We start from the raw sequence: 14,034 nt of genomic DNA on the forward strand, positions 1-14,034 counted from the left end.
ATATCCATTGAGCCGTTCTGGAGATACCTTCAAACAAACATCCATCCATCCATCTAAGCATTCGCATTTATAATATTAGTAAGATGTACCTGTAGTCAATAAATAAAAAATAAAAAATTGAGAAATTGTATGTAAAATAAACAAGATACTAAGTAATATTAAGTTTAAGTATTGTACCCCTGTACAACACAGGCGTGAAGTTTGTTTCTTCATTCTTAAATTAAACTTTTGAAAGCAACTAATTGTTATTATTATTAAAAGAATATTCTTTGAGATCATTTCTTCGATAGTTGTTTAAAACATGCTATACGGTAATTACTAATGTCTGTTTAATTAGCGCTTCACTAATTTCACTGTTTCGTTTCGTTCTAGACCATTAAGGGCAGTTGACGGCGGCCCCGGAACGTTGCGTAGCTCAATTGTATCAGGGGTTTGTTTCGGCTTGACCTATTTGGCTACGGCATAAAGACTAAAATTGCGTAACACGATTGTTTAGATTTCTTTAATGTTATTCGATGTTTAATTGAACGATATTATACGGTTCATTCCCTTCAATTGAGGTATACGAAAATATAAAACGGAATATTCGGCGAGAGTTCGAATAATATTTTGGTGATCGGATATTGTGGTTACCAGACCGTTTCGTAAGCGCTCAAAACTTAAAGTTATTATAAAGTTTGAAATGAATTACCTTTAATATGAAGTAGAACAAAGGACTGTATTTAAAACTTAGATAAAAGCATTTTTAATTCTTACATTTCTATAAAGTAAGATAGGGTTCACTCTTTTTTTATCTATTATTTTCTTATATCTTTTATCCTCATTCCAATTTCAGAAATATGTTAAAAACACTAGATTAATAAAAAATTAAGGCAAGAAACAAAAATTATGTACACTAGCTTTTAAAAAAACAAAGAATAAGGTTAACGGCATCCGCGGAAATAACCACAAGTAAAGCCCCAGAAATGTAGCGCTTAGTCTGTTATCGTAGTGAAATATATAAACCTAAGTTAATTGTCGTTTCACTTGAAACTTTACACCCCGAGTGTTATCCAATTATTTCTATACCGGAATCTAATAGATTTTGTAGTCGAAGGTGAAACTACTCTAGTTTCTACGAACATTTGCCTATAAGTGATTGACTTCTACAATGAGGTGGAGGTTTTAAAAACTATTATATTTAGTAGTATTTTAGTAATTCGATTATTCGTTTTATAAATTGACTTTTTCTCCGTTCCGATTCAAGATAACATCGAATATATACGTTAAAAAAAGACAAGATGCTTATGACCTTAAAAAAGATAGGACATATTAAGTTTTTAGTTATTACCCAAATAACAAGAGGGTCTATTTTCAAGACTACATTCGATTTATTTAAGGCTATAGACAAGTCTCGAAGTGTCAATCGAGCAAGCTATTTTAGCGAAGCACTACCCATATATCCAACAAATTGTTTATTTCTGATATGCTACACTTTGACATGTTTTGTACCAATCGATTTAACCCAATTATATTAATACCTTCGTCATCGGGAACACAGTATTACATTTCATTAATATGTCCTATTGCGATTGCGTGTCCTGTCTCCGCATCCTACTCGTATTACGTAGGCTTCCAATGCGCGCATTCCGATGTTAAACATAGAGTTGTATCTATCTTATTTTATTTATCTAAGCCATTATAGCTTGATGTAGAATTCATTTAAAAAATATGATTTCACAAGATTAGATTATTTTAAGTATATTTCATAATACTTATTTCAAAGCTTGTGTAATCGAGTAATGAGCTCAAGTTCTGTAAAATTCAATATATTCTTAAATATTCTCAATTCTGTAATATTTTTGGCATATAATTGGTGCTACATTAAGTGAGTTAAATGTAATCCAATTTGGTACAAGAATAAAAACGTGTATCAAAGTTCATCAACTCGTCTGAAGGGTGGGTAAATATCAAATTAGCCATTCAATGTATTCATTCCATCCCGCGATGGGCCCCTGTCCAGGGGTAACGTGATTTCATGTTCTCGCGTCTCCCTTCGTTCATTTTATTTCCTAAATGTGTTAATGAAACCCTCGAAACAAGGAGCAAATTAAACGAAAGGTCAAACGATATCGTAAATTACGTTGCATTAATCAAACCTTGTATTGGCTTAAAAGCAAACGAATTCGCAATTTAATTTAAACTTAATAAAGAGTTGTGGTAGATTAACGCCCGTCTTTAATTTCTAATAAATACTTCAAATAAATTACATTTCAAGTACAGTCAGGATTAGAAAACTTTCTTCTGTTTTCAAATTCATTCTTTCTAACTATGAATAAATTACAAAACTATATTTTTTTAATTTCCAAAATACCGTAGACGTTTTTATATGTACTTTCATAATATTAGATTTGGTGAGTTCCCCGATTGTATTTTTTATAAATCAATTAAAATGAATAAATAACAGTCTAAGATAAAATACATTATATCGTAGAAGAATAACTTGGAGAATAACTTCATCTGATATTAAACATCGACCTTGGAAAAGAATTAAGGGCGCAGTCGCTTTAGACACACAGTACAAATGGCCACAAAATTTAAATAACTTAAAGAACTTAAAGAAAATGGAATTGCGCTTACGTTATTTTAGTCATTACTATTTTTTTAATCCAGCTGTTCTATTGAAAAATAAGTGACTAATTAACTTACATATGCTATCGGTAATAACTTAAAAAAAAACATAGTAAAATTGTATCATACATCTTCATTCAATGTAATTTAAAAATAACTTATTTAAATTTAAAAAAATAATTTATAAAACTAACCAAAACAATTAATTTTATATTTGTCATTCTTATTTCACTAACATTAGTTATATTTCGATCAATATATTGTAAATAACTAAGTAAATAAATTATCACAAATTCACAATACATAATGTATATTATGTAGGTCGTAATATAGCCCAGCAAATTAAATATGAAATATAAGAACTCTGCATAAAACTGCAAATATCTTATATTATTCAGTGGGGAATACTAAAATGTTTGTCGCGCATGCAATAACTACGAACATCCTATTAAGCAATAAAATCCTAAGCATGAATAACAATTGTGTTTATCTCGAAAAATAGGGGAAGCAGAATCTTACTGTTGGCTTAATCTCACGAGTGTACTTATACGGATATAAAAAAATACACAATAATAGTACACTCCTGATTCTCTGCTGTAAAATCAAATAAAAATAATGCCTTTTTGTAATAATAAGTCTTGAGTATTTTCTATTTTGTATCGATCGTAATACACCCTTTATATTATTTATTTATTTATTTACAATACAATGATAACCTAAAATAGAACTATGTCCCACAAAATTATATAAAATAATTTGACTGTGGGATCAAAAAATTTAATTTAAATTTAAATTAATATAAAATAAAATTAGATAAGTATGATAATTAATATGTATTAGGCCGTAAAGAAACATGCAGGAGTTTCCACTGCAGAAACATCTATAAAAAACATTGTCATTTCAGTTGTTTCGAACAGTTGTGTTTATATGAACTCTATAGCAGTAGAAACCCATTGTTAGAGTTAAGAATAACAAAATCTTAGTCTATGCAGTGTACGTGAGTACCACTACCTTCCAATTAATACAGAAAATACTCATTGTGTTTTTAATATTTTGGTGAACATAGATTTTTTTTTTTATTAATTAAAATAATGAATATTTTTCTCGCATAAAGTTTATCTCAAAGAGTTAAGTAAGAAGCTTATCTTTCTTAATTAACTAAGTATACATCTTATCCGCAATACAAAGTGAATAAAATAAAACTTTACGTTCGCAAAAGAAACTATTTTCTCGGAAGATTACTGAGAAATATTGCATAAAACTTGGCATACCTACTGGCTACATAAAATTGCTTTAGAGCGCCGTTATTATATTAAAGACCAGCAGGTTACTTCAAAGCTGAATTATCGGATACGTAATAAAATGTTACAAAGCAACAAATAAAGTATGTTGTCAAGAAATAATTTAAAATTTTATTAAGATATAAATATCTTAATATATATAAATCTCGTGTCACAATGTTTGTCCTCAATGGACTCCTAAACCACTTAACCGATTATAATAAAATTCGCACACCATGTGCAGTTCGATCCAACTTGAGAGATAGGATAGTTTAAATCTCAAATTATAGTCGCAATTTTAATTTATTGCTAATTATCTGTCTGTTATTATTTGACAGTTACAATTATCTGTTAACTCCAAATGATTCTAACAAATGTCGATACCTTTCGACTAGGTTGAGTAAGTAATCAATAGATGGCGCTGCTATGGTAAATCTACGAACGTGTCATATAAGCTACATTTTAACAGCATAATTTAACCGTTTTTTACCAAATTTTATATGCGTATTCAGTAAGTCTGAGAATCGGACAACATCTATTTTCCTATTAAGTTTTTTTAACTGTGCGCGGACGGAGTCGCGGGCGACAGCTAGTAACTTTATATATTTATATTATAACGTTGCAAGCGAGTAAGCGGTCACCTGAATTAGCTGAAATATTGAAGTGGTCGCTAACTTGACATCCGTAATTGCAGATGCGTAGCCTACTTTTAATCGACGGAGGAGAAGACGCACAGAAAGAAAATATTTCCCCATCTTATGCGTCCACTCCTTCATTAAATCCAACTCCCCTATCCTTTCTTATAATTAGGGGAAGGGAAAGAGAATTTTATAATTAGGCCTCCAGCACGCATACTTATCAGACGGAACGCGGAATTACTTCCATTTCATGTTTGTCGTTTGTGTGGTCGTGGTATTGCACCGAGCGAGCCGACCCATTCGTTTAACAGATGTTATTATTGCTGGCGTCTACTACTGCTACCATTTTGCTTGCAAATGTTCTGATTTCTACTAGCTAAACCGAAGGGCTCAAGCCAGTTGACTTCACATACATCTTTGAATTTCTATCCAAACATGTTTCGGTTGAATCACGACGTTTTCCTTCAACTAGAGTCCCTTATCTACATATATAAAAGAAAGTCGTGTTAGTTACTCTATTTATAACTCAAGATCGGTCGAACTGATTTAGCTGAAAATTGCTGGGGAGGTAGCTTAGAACTAGGAGACGGACATAGGAACTTTTTTATCTTTTTATCTTGTGTGCATTTTTTTTATTCCGCGCGGACGGAGTTGCGGGTAAAAGCTAGTATCTAATAAAAGTCACATCAAAACTTACCCAAGGGTAAGAACACAAAGCGGACAAACATACAAATTCTAATTTTGTATTTAAAATTGTTTGAAATATTATAGTCAAGACGAAATAGAATCAATTATATGTCGCTTTTAAATCATATGTAATGCTAATTATAGCACATTAGTGTACAATAAATCTTGAAAATTTCAGCTTAAACCGCAAGCTTCGAAAGATTGATTACACTAGCTATTATTGCTTTCCTTTCATCGAACTTAATTTGAGGCTTGGGAGTCTGGTACAAACTAAATTTCAAGAGCATATTATACACTAGTTTACTTAGCAAACAAATCTCATAAGATCCACTTTTAATTGACCAATTATGTTGTTTTTATTTATATTTTTTAATTGTCACGAAAATGTGTCAAAAAACAATAAACAGTTAAATTAAAAATAACATTAAAGAAGTAGTTTAGGAATACGTTGAAATATACGTATATATGTAGAATTTAATCGGGTCTTAATCGCATGTGCCATTTCCTCAATAACCAAGCTGTGTAGCCTATGTGAGAGATCGCATGAAATGTTGCTGGTTGAGATTGGCGGGAAGCGATTCATATTTTCTAAACAACTTAGAAAGAAATAAAAAATACAATATTTCTGAATTGTCGTATAAATGGTACATAAAACTTAAGACTTACTAATTTAAAGCACAATGATCTTTAACACAGTTATCGTAAATGTTAGAACTCGTACCAGATTTTGACTGGTCAGCAGTGTTCTTTTGATATCTGTTTTTGATGTCTTTGTCCTGTTTGAATCCTTGTAATATTTATGTTGGAAAACTTTTCGATATAGTATCACGTTTTATGTACTGTAGGTGCACCTTTATAACGTTATATAATAGGTCGCAAACTACTGGCAAGATGTAATAATACCGTCTCTGCTCCGCTCAGCCGATACAAGCTGGCGGAAATTAACAGCTTTTAGCTTGAAGCCGGCGAGGCGGCCGGCGCAGCACTAGCGGCCTCGCCGGCGGAACTCCAACTCGATTTATCGTTCACTGTACTTGCACGTTCGCACTAATGCCGGAATAACTCCAAGGTATTGATCAATATAGTTTATAACGCCACCTGTTTCTAAAATGCAAGTTATGTTTTAAGTTTGAAAATGTTGCTAGAAGTTACATTGTTTGGTGAGTAAATGTTCGTAATTTAAAAATCGATACATGTTTTATAATTAACATGTTAATTCGTTTTAAAACGATTGTAATAGACGACCACCTAAATAACATTTTTATTACAAACGAAATATTATTATTATTATTTAAAAAATTATGTCAAAAGGCGATATAATTAAACTAGTTAAAGGAAAATAAAGCAACCTACAGACTAATTTATAATACTATAATGGAATCTAAAAGGATACTTTGTTCTTCGCTTTAAGCTAATCAGTTTGTAGCAGGCTTGTCATTCAGCGCGTTAGCTTGTTAGAAATGCAAGTCCAGTGTGTTCTCATTTGCATCTTTCGGTTCATTAAGCGCACATGGCATTTAGAAAATATGAGGCTTTTAGAAACACACACGGAATATTAATTCAAACAAAAATAGTTTAGTAACTATATTTTCATTTCAAAGGTTGCGGTTCTTCTGATATTGTAGATGTCCATGGGCGTCGTTGAACACCTCGGTTTTCCCGCTGCTCGATTGTTTCTTATCTTATAAAAAAACGAATGTAACATTTTAAAAGACCAAATACTGTGACCTGATATATGGTTAAGACAAACCATCCCGGGATGATCTGCTAATTGGTGCAATCCAACCATGATTTTCCTCGAAAACTTCTTTTGACCCACTTCACCACGTAATGTTCCTCATAAGTGAACAATTCTTTTTTTCTGTCTTCTAATCTAAATATTCTGTTTATTTGAGAGAGTACTTGCAGGCAATAGTGAATTTCATGTATAATTTCGCTGCACACGTCGCACGTACGGAAGTTCATTATCGCAAGGCAATTACAGGGAGACGTCGCACACGTTAACACTTGATCGGGCTCTAGCAAGCAATCCATACGTTGCTGATACATTTATGTTACATCATATTCAGCTAAATTTGACGGTATATTTATTTTTTTCTTTTCTATTTATCTCTACATGGTTGTCGTTGTATTTTTCCTTGGATATTATATATATTCATAATCTATAGGTATATTCTTCTGCTGTAAAACTGTGATAATTAACTAAAATACTTTGTTGATGAGATATCCGAATTGAAAGAATCCGACTGAATATTATGAAGTACTCAACAAATTTGTTTATCCTTAAATGATGACCTTGCATTATATTATTATTATTGTTTTGTACTTATACCTTTGCAACTTATATTGTTACAATTTTTTCAAATGAAATATTTGATCGGAAGGGTTAATTTAATATTTTAAAGGGACTCCTTTTAATGACATATTTTAGTTTTTACTTTATATTTTTTAAGGTTTTTAGTTTTAGATTCTAGCATATTTTAAAAATAATAAAACAAATTTTGATGAGAAAATTGTTATTTTTAAAAATTAAGCTATAAGAGAAATATAAACCATAAAGATAAAATCACGCCGAGTGAAATAATCCCTTCAAAAATACGCTCCACTGATTTACCGGCGTCTTTCAAAGCAGACGTTAAAGTACTATAGACTATTTAATATAAAATAACTATTGTAAAGGAGTATGATATCGGCTCTGATATAGCTAGGTAATAATTATATAACTATGTTATTCATGTTTTATCCAAAGATAAGACCAAATTTGATCCAGAAGTATTCCTTAACTAACTACCAAAAAAAAAATGGTTAACATTGACTTCTTGAGATATACACGAAGGCTAACAAGATCATAGTAGTAGTGGCAAAGTTTTCCGCAACTCCATGTGTAGCGCGTATTTTACATAAGAGTAAGGAGGTGCATCACTGCAGACAACCCTGCTCACCAATGAGAACTAGTGACCCCAAGATCTATATAAAATATATATAAAATATAAAACGGGGTAAAAATTATCCTATGTCCGTTTCCTGGTTGTAAGCTACCTGCCCACCAATTTTCAGTCAAATCGATTCAGCCGTTCTTGAGTTATAAATAGTGTAACTAACACGACTTTCTTTTGTATTTATAGATGTAGGGACTATGTTAGTATGAACTCCATTAAATTTTAATTTTATCGTTTAATGATAAGATTTGATATCTTTACATTACTTAATTACTCAAATAAAGCTTTTTAATTATATTTATCTATTTAATGGCACAAAATTTAATAAATTTTAAACATTTTCAGATGTGGCTTCTTGTCTGTGGATAAAATTGCGTAGAATAATATCTTAGTACTGTTAATTAAAAACCAACTAGATATCGATGCTGTTGCGTTAAACATCCGAGGGGCTTTGAGTACCTAAACATGAACAAAAGAGCGTTTAATTAAATCTTTTAACAAGGAAGCACAATTAACTTTTGCAAATACCTTAAGGTACAATATTACAATTTTATAAAGTTGCTTATGAGGTAATGCTGTATGAGCATATTTTACATTTTCACGAATATTTATATTTAAAACATTATCATTTGGTATATGTTGTAAGATTATTGCTAGTAACATCAAATAAATTACATCAGTTATCAAGACCTTTTCATGTCTCTACGAATAATAATTAAATCAAGGGAATCTTAGACATACTTACTGTTAGGTAACGATCGTTATTTCTTTTTTGTAAATTATTTTTGAATTATTAAATGAAGTATTTCCAACATCGACTTTATCGGTAAAAAGTTAATTTATATTTTAATTTCATTTTATTTTCATTTTATTGCTTTGACAATTCTTATTAATATTCAACATCCGTTATATCAAAGGCGATAGGAATCGTAATGAGAGTTTACTGAGATGGTTTCACTAGAATTTCGTCAATAATTTTGTTGGTGTATTTTCTTCTATGCTACAAAACATTTAATTAAATTTTTAACACTTTGACTGTTGCTAAATAATATATTGGCGGGATTTGAACTTAATTATAGGCTGAAGACATCCAGGTTTATGAACCAACTCAAACATCATAATATTTTTTATGCCAAGAAACCAAGAGCTGTTCTCTTAACGATGTATTTAGTAAAGCTTTCACTCATTTTCACGCCTGTAGAGGTTAATATTTAGGGTAGGGTTACATTTGACGACCCTTTGAAATTGTATATGTAGACGATACTTTAAGCAGTCTGTAGGGGAAAGCACTAGACACTCACTCACTGATATAGATTTATTACTCACAACTCACTTAACAATTCACAAGTAAAAGAACAACTCAACTCAAAAAATCTTAAATTTATACAATGTATATTCAAAATAGTTACACCAAACCATATCGCGTTTCATTATCGAACAGCGCCATCTAGTTTTGTAATCGTTACTAACACACTCCCCCCGGAAAGGACGATAGTCCTTTAAACATCAGGTAATGGGCATCTGCTAACAATAATGGTAAGAGTACATTAGTTTTTGATATAATTACAGGATGTTTACTCTGATACTGAATGTGAGCGTGCTTTAGGCGACCTCCGACTCTTAACACTTCGTTCTCATCCAAGAACGGTTTTAATGATAACAAACGACTTTTCTTTTGTAGAGGTAAGTCCCTTTTCAAATTCTCAATTTCATCTCTGAACTCTATGCCTTGTGATAACTTTAAACAAACGGTAAGTGCTTCTTCTCTTTCCTCAAAATTTATAAATGATGTATTAACCTTGTCTTTATTTTTCAGGTGCAGCCATCGTCTACAGTATGCTATCACCGTTATTAGTTTTCTCAAAGAAGAATATTTAGTTAATAAGGTAAGTATTTCCACATCTTCTGACTCTTGCGACTTAACTGTCATACAAGAAACTGTTTCTTTTAGCTCCAATGTAGTTGGTACTTCACAGGTAAGTCTTTTTATGTATTTATCTTTTAGAAATAATGGACCTTGCCACCACAACTCATGGGATTTTAATTTTTCAGGCGCTACTCCTCGTGATGCTGGGTCAGCAGGATTCTCTTTTGTAGGTATGTAAGACCAATTTGGTTTGAAAGTATTTGATATTTCAATCACTCTGTTTTTTACATATGGTTTCCATCTATTGGGATCGCCGTTTATCCAACATAGAGCTACTTGTGAGTCGGACCAAGCGTAAGTATGTGTCTCATCAACTCTCAATGCGGTCGCGACATGCTTTAAAAGTTTTGTCAGCAGAAGAGCAGCACATAATTCTAAACGTGGGAGCGCTACTTGTTTTAAAGGTGCTACCTTTGTTTTTGATATTATCAACGAAACCTTGATCTCATCATTGGATTGCACAACTCTAGCATAAACCACTGCGGCATATGCTGCTGCTGAAGCGTCTGAAAAACCATGCAACTCAAATCTACGATGTGTATTCGAGGTACCCATCCATCTATCTACATTTATTTCAAAAAGTTTGTTTAACTGAGAATTGTATTTGCACCATTCATTGCGTAGTGAGGCTGGTAGCTCATCATCCCATGCAATCTTTGCTGCCCACAGTTTTTGCATGAAGATTTTTGCAACAATAATACTCGGTGCTAGCCAACCCATAGGATCGAATAGCGAAGCTATTACGGTAAGTACCTTTCTCTTAGTTATAGTTCGTTCAAGTAGTATTTTCGAATTGTGGACTGTATTTGTTATTTGTAACTTGTCAGTTAGTGTATTCCAGTTAATACCTAACGTTTTTGTTGTATCTTTTATGTTTGGCTCTATCTCATTTTTTGATGCTCTTTTACTATTCTCTATCTCTTCCATAAATTGTTTACTATTAGAATTCCATTTTTGTAGCTCAAAACCTCCTGATTGTAGTATTTTTGTTACTTTACTTTGAATGTCGATTGCAGTTTCTATATCGTAACTTCCTGATAAAATGTCATCGACGAAAAAATCGTTTAGAATGGCTCTCTGTGCCTCTTGTAATGACTCATCCTTGTTTCCGTCTATCGCTACTTGTTTAAGTGTTTTTATTGCAAGGTATGGCGCGCATGCTGTGCCAAATGTGACTGTTAGCAATCTATAATCTTGTATTTCTTCTTCATCACTAAAACGCCATAATATTCTGTGATAATCTGTATCTTCCTTTCTCAGTCTTATTTGTCGGTACATTTTGATTATGTCCGCTGTAAAACATATTTTATGTATTCTCCATCTCATCAAAATACTACGTAATTCTTCTTGAAGGGGTGGACCAATTAATAACTCATCATTAAGTGAAATATTGTTGCTTCCTTTACTCGAAGCATCAAACACAACTCTAACTTTTGTCGTAATTTTATCTTCTCTCAATACTGCATGGTGCGGTAGGTATATGGCTCTCTCGTTTCTCGTTCTCTCTTTTACCGGCTCCATGTGGTTTAAAGTAAGATACTCTCTCATGACTTTATTATACTCGTGACTCAGTTTCTCATCTTGTGATAGTTTTTTCTCTAATCTCTTGAATCTGTCTAGTGCTCTCTCATAAGTATGTGTAGGTAGGTTAGGTTCGTCGTGCTTAAACGGAAGTGCGACGACGTATCTTCCATTAGGTTCTCGTATTGTAGTATTCTCGTAAATTTGCTCAGCTCGTAACTCTTCTACTGTATAAGATGTGTTAGTTCTAATCTCCACATTCTCGTCTTCCCAAAATTTCTCTAACATTTTCTCTAGTTTTACGTTTAAGTGCATGCTTACTATTCCTCTTGTTATATTTTCTTTTATACCTCCTCCAGATATTATCCAACCAAACTGTGTTTGTTGGGCAATTGGTGACCCTTCACTTCCTTTAATTACTCCACTCATTATTATTTCAGTAAATACATTAACTCCTAAAAGTAAATCTATGGTACCTGGCTCCATGTATGTTGGATCTGCCAAAGTTAAATGTTGGATGTGAGAGAATGATTCATTTTTGACTCTTGAAGTGGGTAAAAAGTCTGTGATTTGTTTTACTACAAATGCTGTACAGTTAATTTTGAATGCATTTGTAAGTCTCGAAGTGATCTCCAACTCAGTAGCATATTTGATTTTTGATGTCATCTGATCTACACCACTCACCTCGCCTTCCACTATTCTTCTGCGTAATTGTAAACGTTTCACAGTTATTTCATTTACAAAGGACTCTTGTGAACATGGATCTATAAGAGCTCTTAAGGTTTGAGGCCCTTTACTAGTTTCGATGTTAACCAGTGCAGTTGCTAATAATGCAGTTTTTCCTTGTACTGTAAGATGTGATCGAATAACTCTCGATTCAGATGTAGTTGGAGTCTCTATTGTTGTATTTTCAGACCTGTTAGGCTCACTCTCTCTTTCTGTTCTGGTTAGATGAATTAATGTATGATGTCTCTTTCTGCACTCATGACAGGACGCCTTGGATCTACAATGTATGACACTGTGACTCGGTGATAGACAATTAAAACATAATCTCTCGTTCTGTATATGTTCAATTCGTTTATTCACATCTAATTTCGCAAATTCTGTACATGCTGATAAGCGGTGATCTTGTTTGCAAAATGGACAATGTTGAGTATTATTAGTTGTAATAAATGATTTTGTTTTTGAAGCGTTTCTCTCTCTTGACACATTAACTGAAGTAGTACACATCATTTCATAGACTCTAAATCTTGTCTCTAGGAATTTCGTAAATCTCTCAAAAGTGGGTAAGATATCTATGGGTAACTCTCCAACATCTTCTTCCCATTGCTTATGTGATTCATCGTCTAGCTTATTGACTATCAAATGGATAACTATGATGTCCCAGTTTGTGGTTTCCACATCATTGTTCTTTAAACTGTTAAGACATTCGACTGTCGTATCCAATAAATCTTTGATTCCTTTGGCTGTACTTTGGGATAGTTTTCTTTGGTTAAAAAGTCGATTTAGTATAGTTTGAACAATTATTCTTCGATTATTATATCTGTTATTTAAAGTCTCCCATGCAACATCGTAATTTCTTTCCGTGATTTGTATTTGTCTTAATAATTGCTCTGCCTCACCGGTTATACTTGATTTTAAATAATGTAGCTTTTGAACTTTGGATAAAGAATGATTGTTATGTATAAGTCTTGTATACAAATCTCTAAATGTACTCCAGTCATGATAATTTCCAGAAAATTGGGGTATATTAATTTTTGGTAGCTTGACTTCCTGTGTTTGGTTATGTGTTATATTTTTCTCTAATGACTCAGGTGCTTTCTCACTTAACTCCTCTATTTTCTCTAACATGTCTGATTTTGTGTTGATATATTCCTCTTCTCCTATGCCAAACATGTCTATAGCGAAATATTTATGCTTTAATTTTTGCTCAGAAGTAGCTATTTGCACTATAGAAAAATGTGTTGTTCTGAATTTCGTCCAATACTCATTTAATGTCTCAACTTTCACTTGGATTGTAGCAACTTTCAATCTTGACTTAGAGGATTTTCTGAAATTTACTCCAATTTTTTTAATAAGTTCTAAAGTAACTTCTTGTTCTGATATTAAGGTCTCCATTTGCAATGTTATTGATTCACTTGTAATTTACAAAATTTTCTAAGTCCAAATTTATTGAAAATTTTTCTAAGTCCAAATTTCTTCAAATTTTTCTAAGTCCCTTGATCAGTGAACTTGAAAATTTTACAAGTCTCGTAATCAGTAAAATATTCTAAGTCGCTTATAAGCGAAATTCTCCAAATTATTCTAAGTGTTTGAATAACTGAAAGTCCCGTTATCTCAAAATCCGGCGTAGATTGGACCATAAAATTGTAGGGGAAAGCACTAGACACTCACTCACTGATATAGATTTATTACTCACAACTCACTTAACA

General features: G+C 32.3%; 1 protein-coding gene across 1 annotated transcript; it reads right to left on the minus strand.

The window, feature by feature from the left end:
* Positions 1–9,619: 9,619 nt before the first annotated feature.
* LOC123721012 lies at positions 9,620–13,720 on the minus strand. The gene has a single exon (XM_045678002.1). It carries the CDS (start codon positions 13,718–13,720, stop codon positions 9,620–9,622), a length of 4,101 nt encoding a protein of 1,366 aa, XP_045533958.1.
* Between the last annotated feature and the right edge of the window lie 314 nt (positions 13,721–14,034).

This window comes from Papilio machaon, chromosome 5, assembly GCF_912999745.1.
Source record: "Papilio machaon chromosome 5, ilPapMach1.1, whole genome shotgun sequence".
NCBI lineage: Eukaryota > Metazoa > Arthropoda > Insecta > Lepidoptera > Papilionidae > Papilio > Papilio machaon.

Coding starts and splice junctions, on each gene's coding strand:
- LOC123721012 (XM_045678002.1), bottom strand. CDS start 13,720: ATGGAGACCTTAATATCAGAACAAGAAGTTACTTTAGAACTTATTAAA.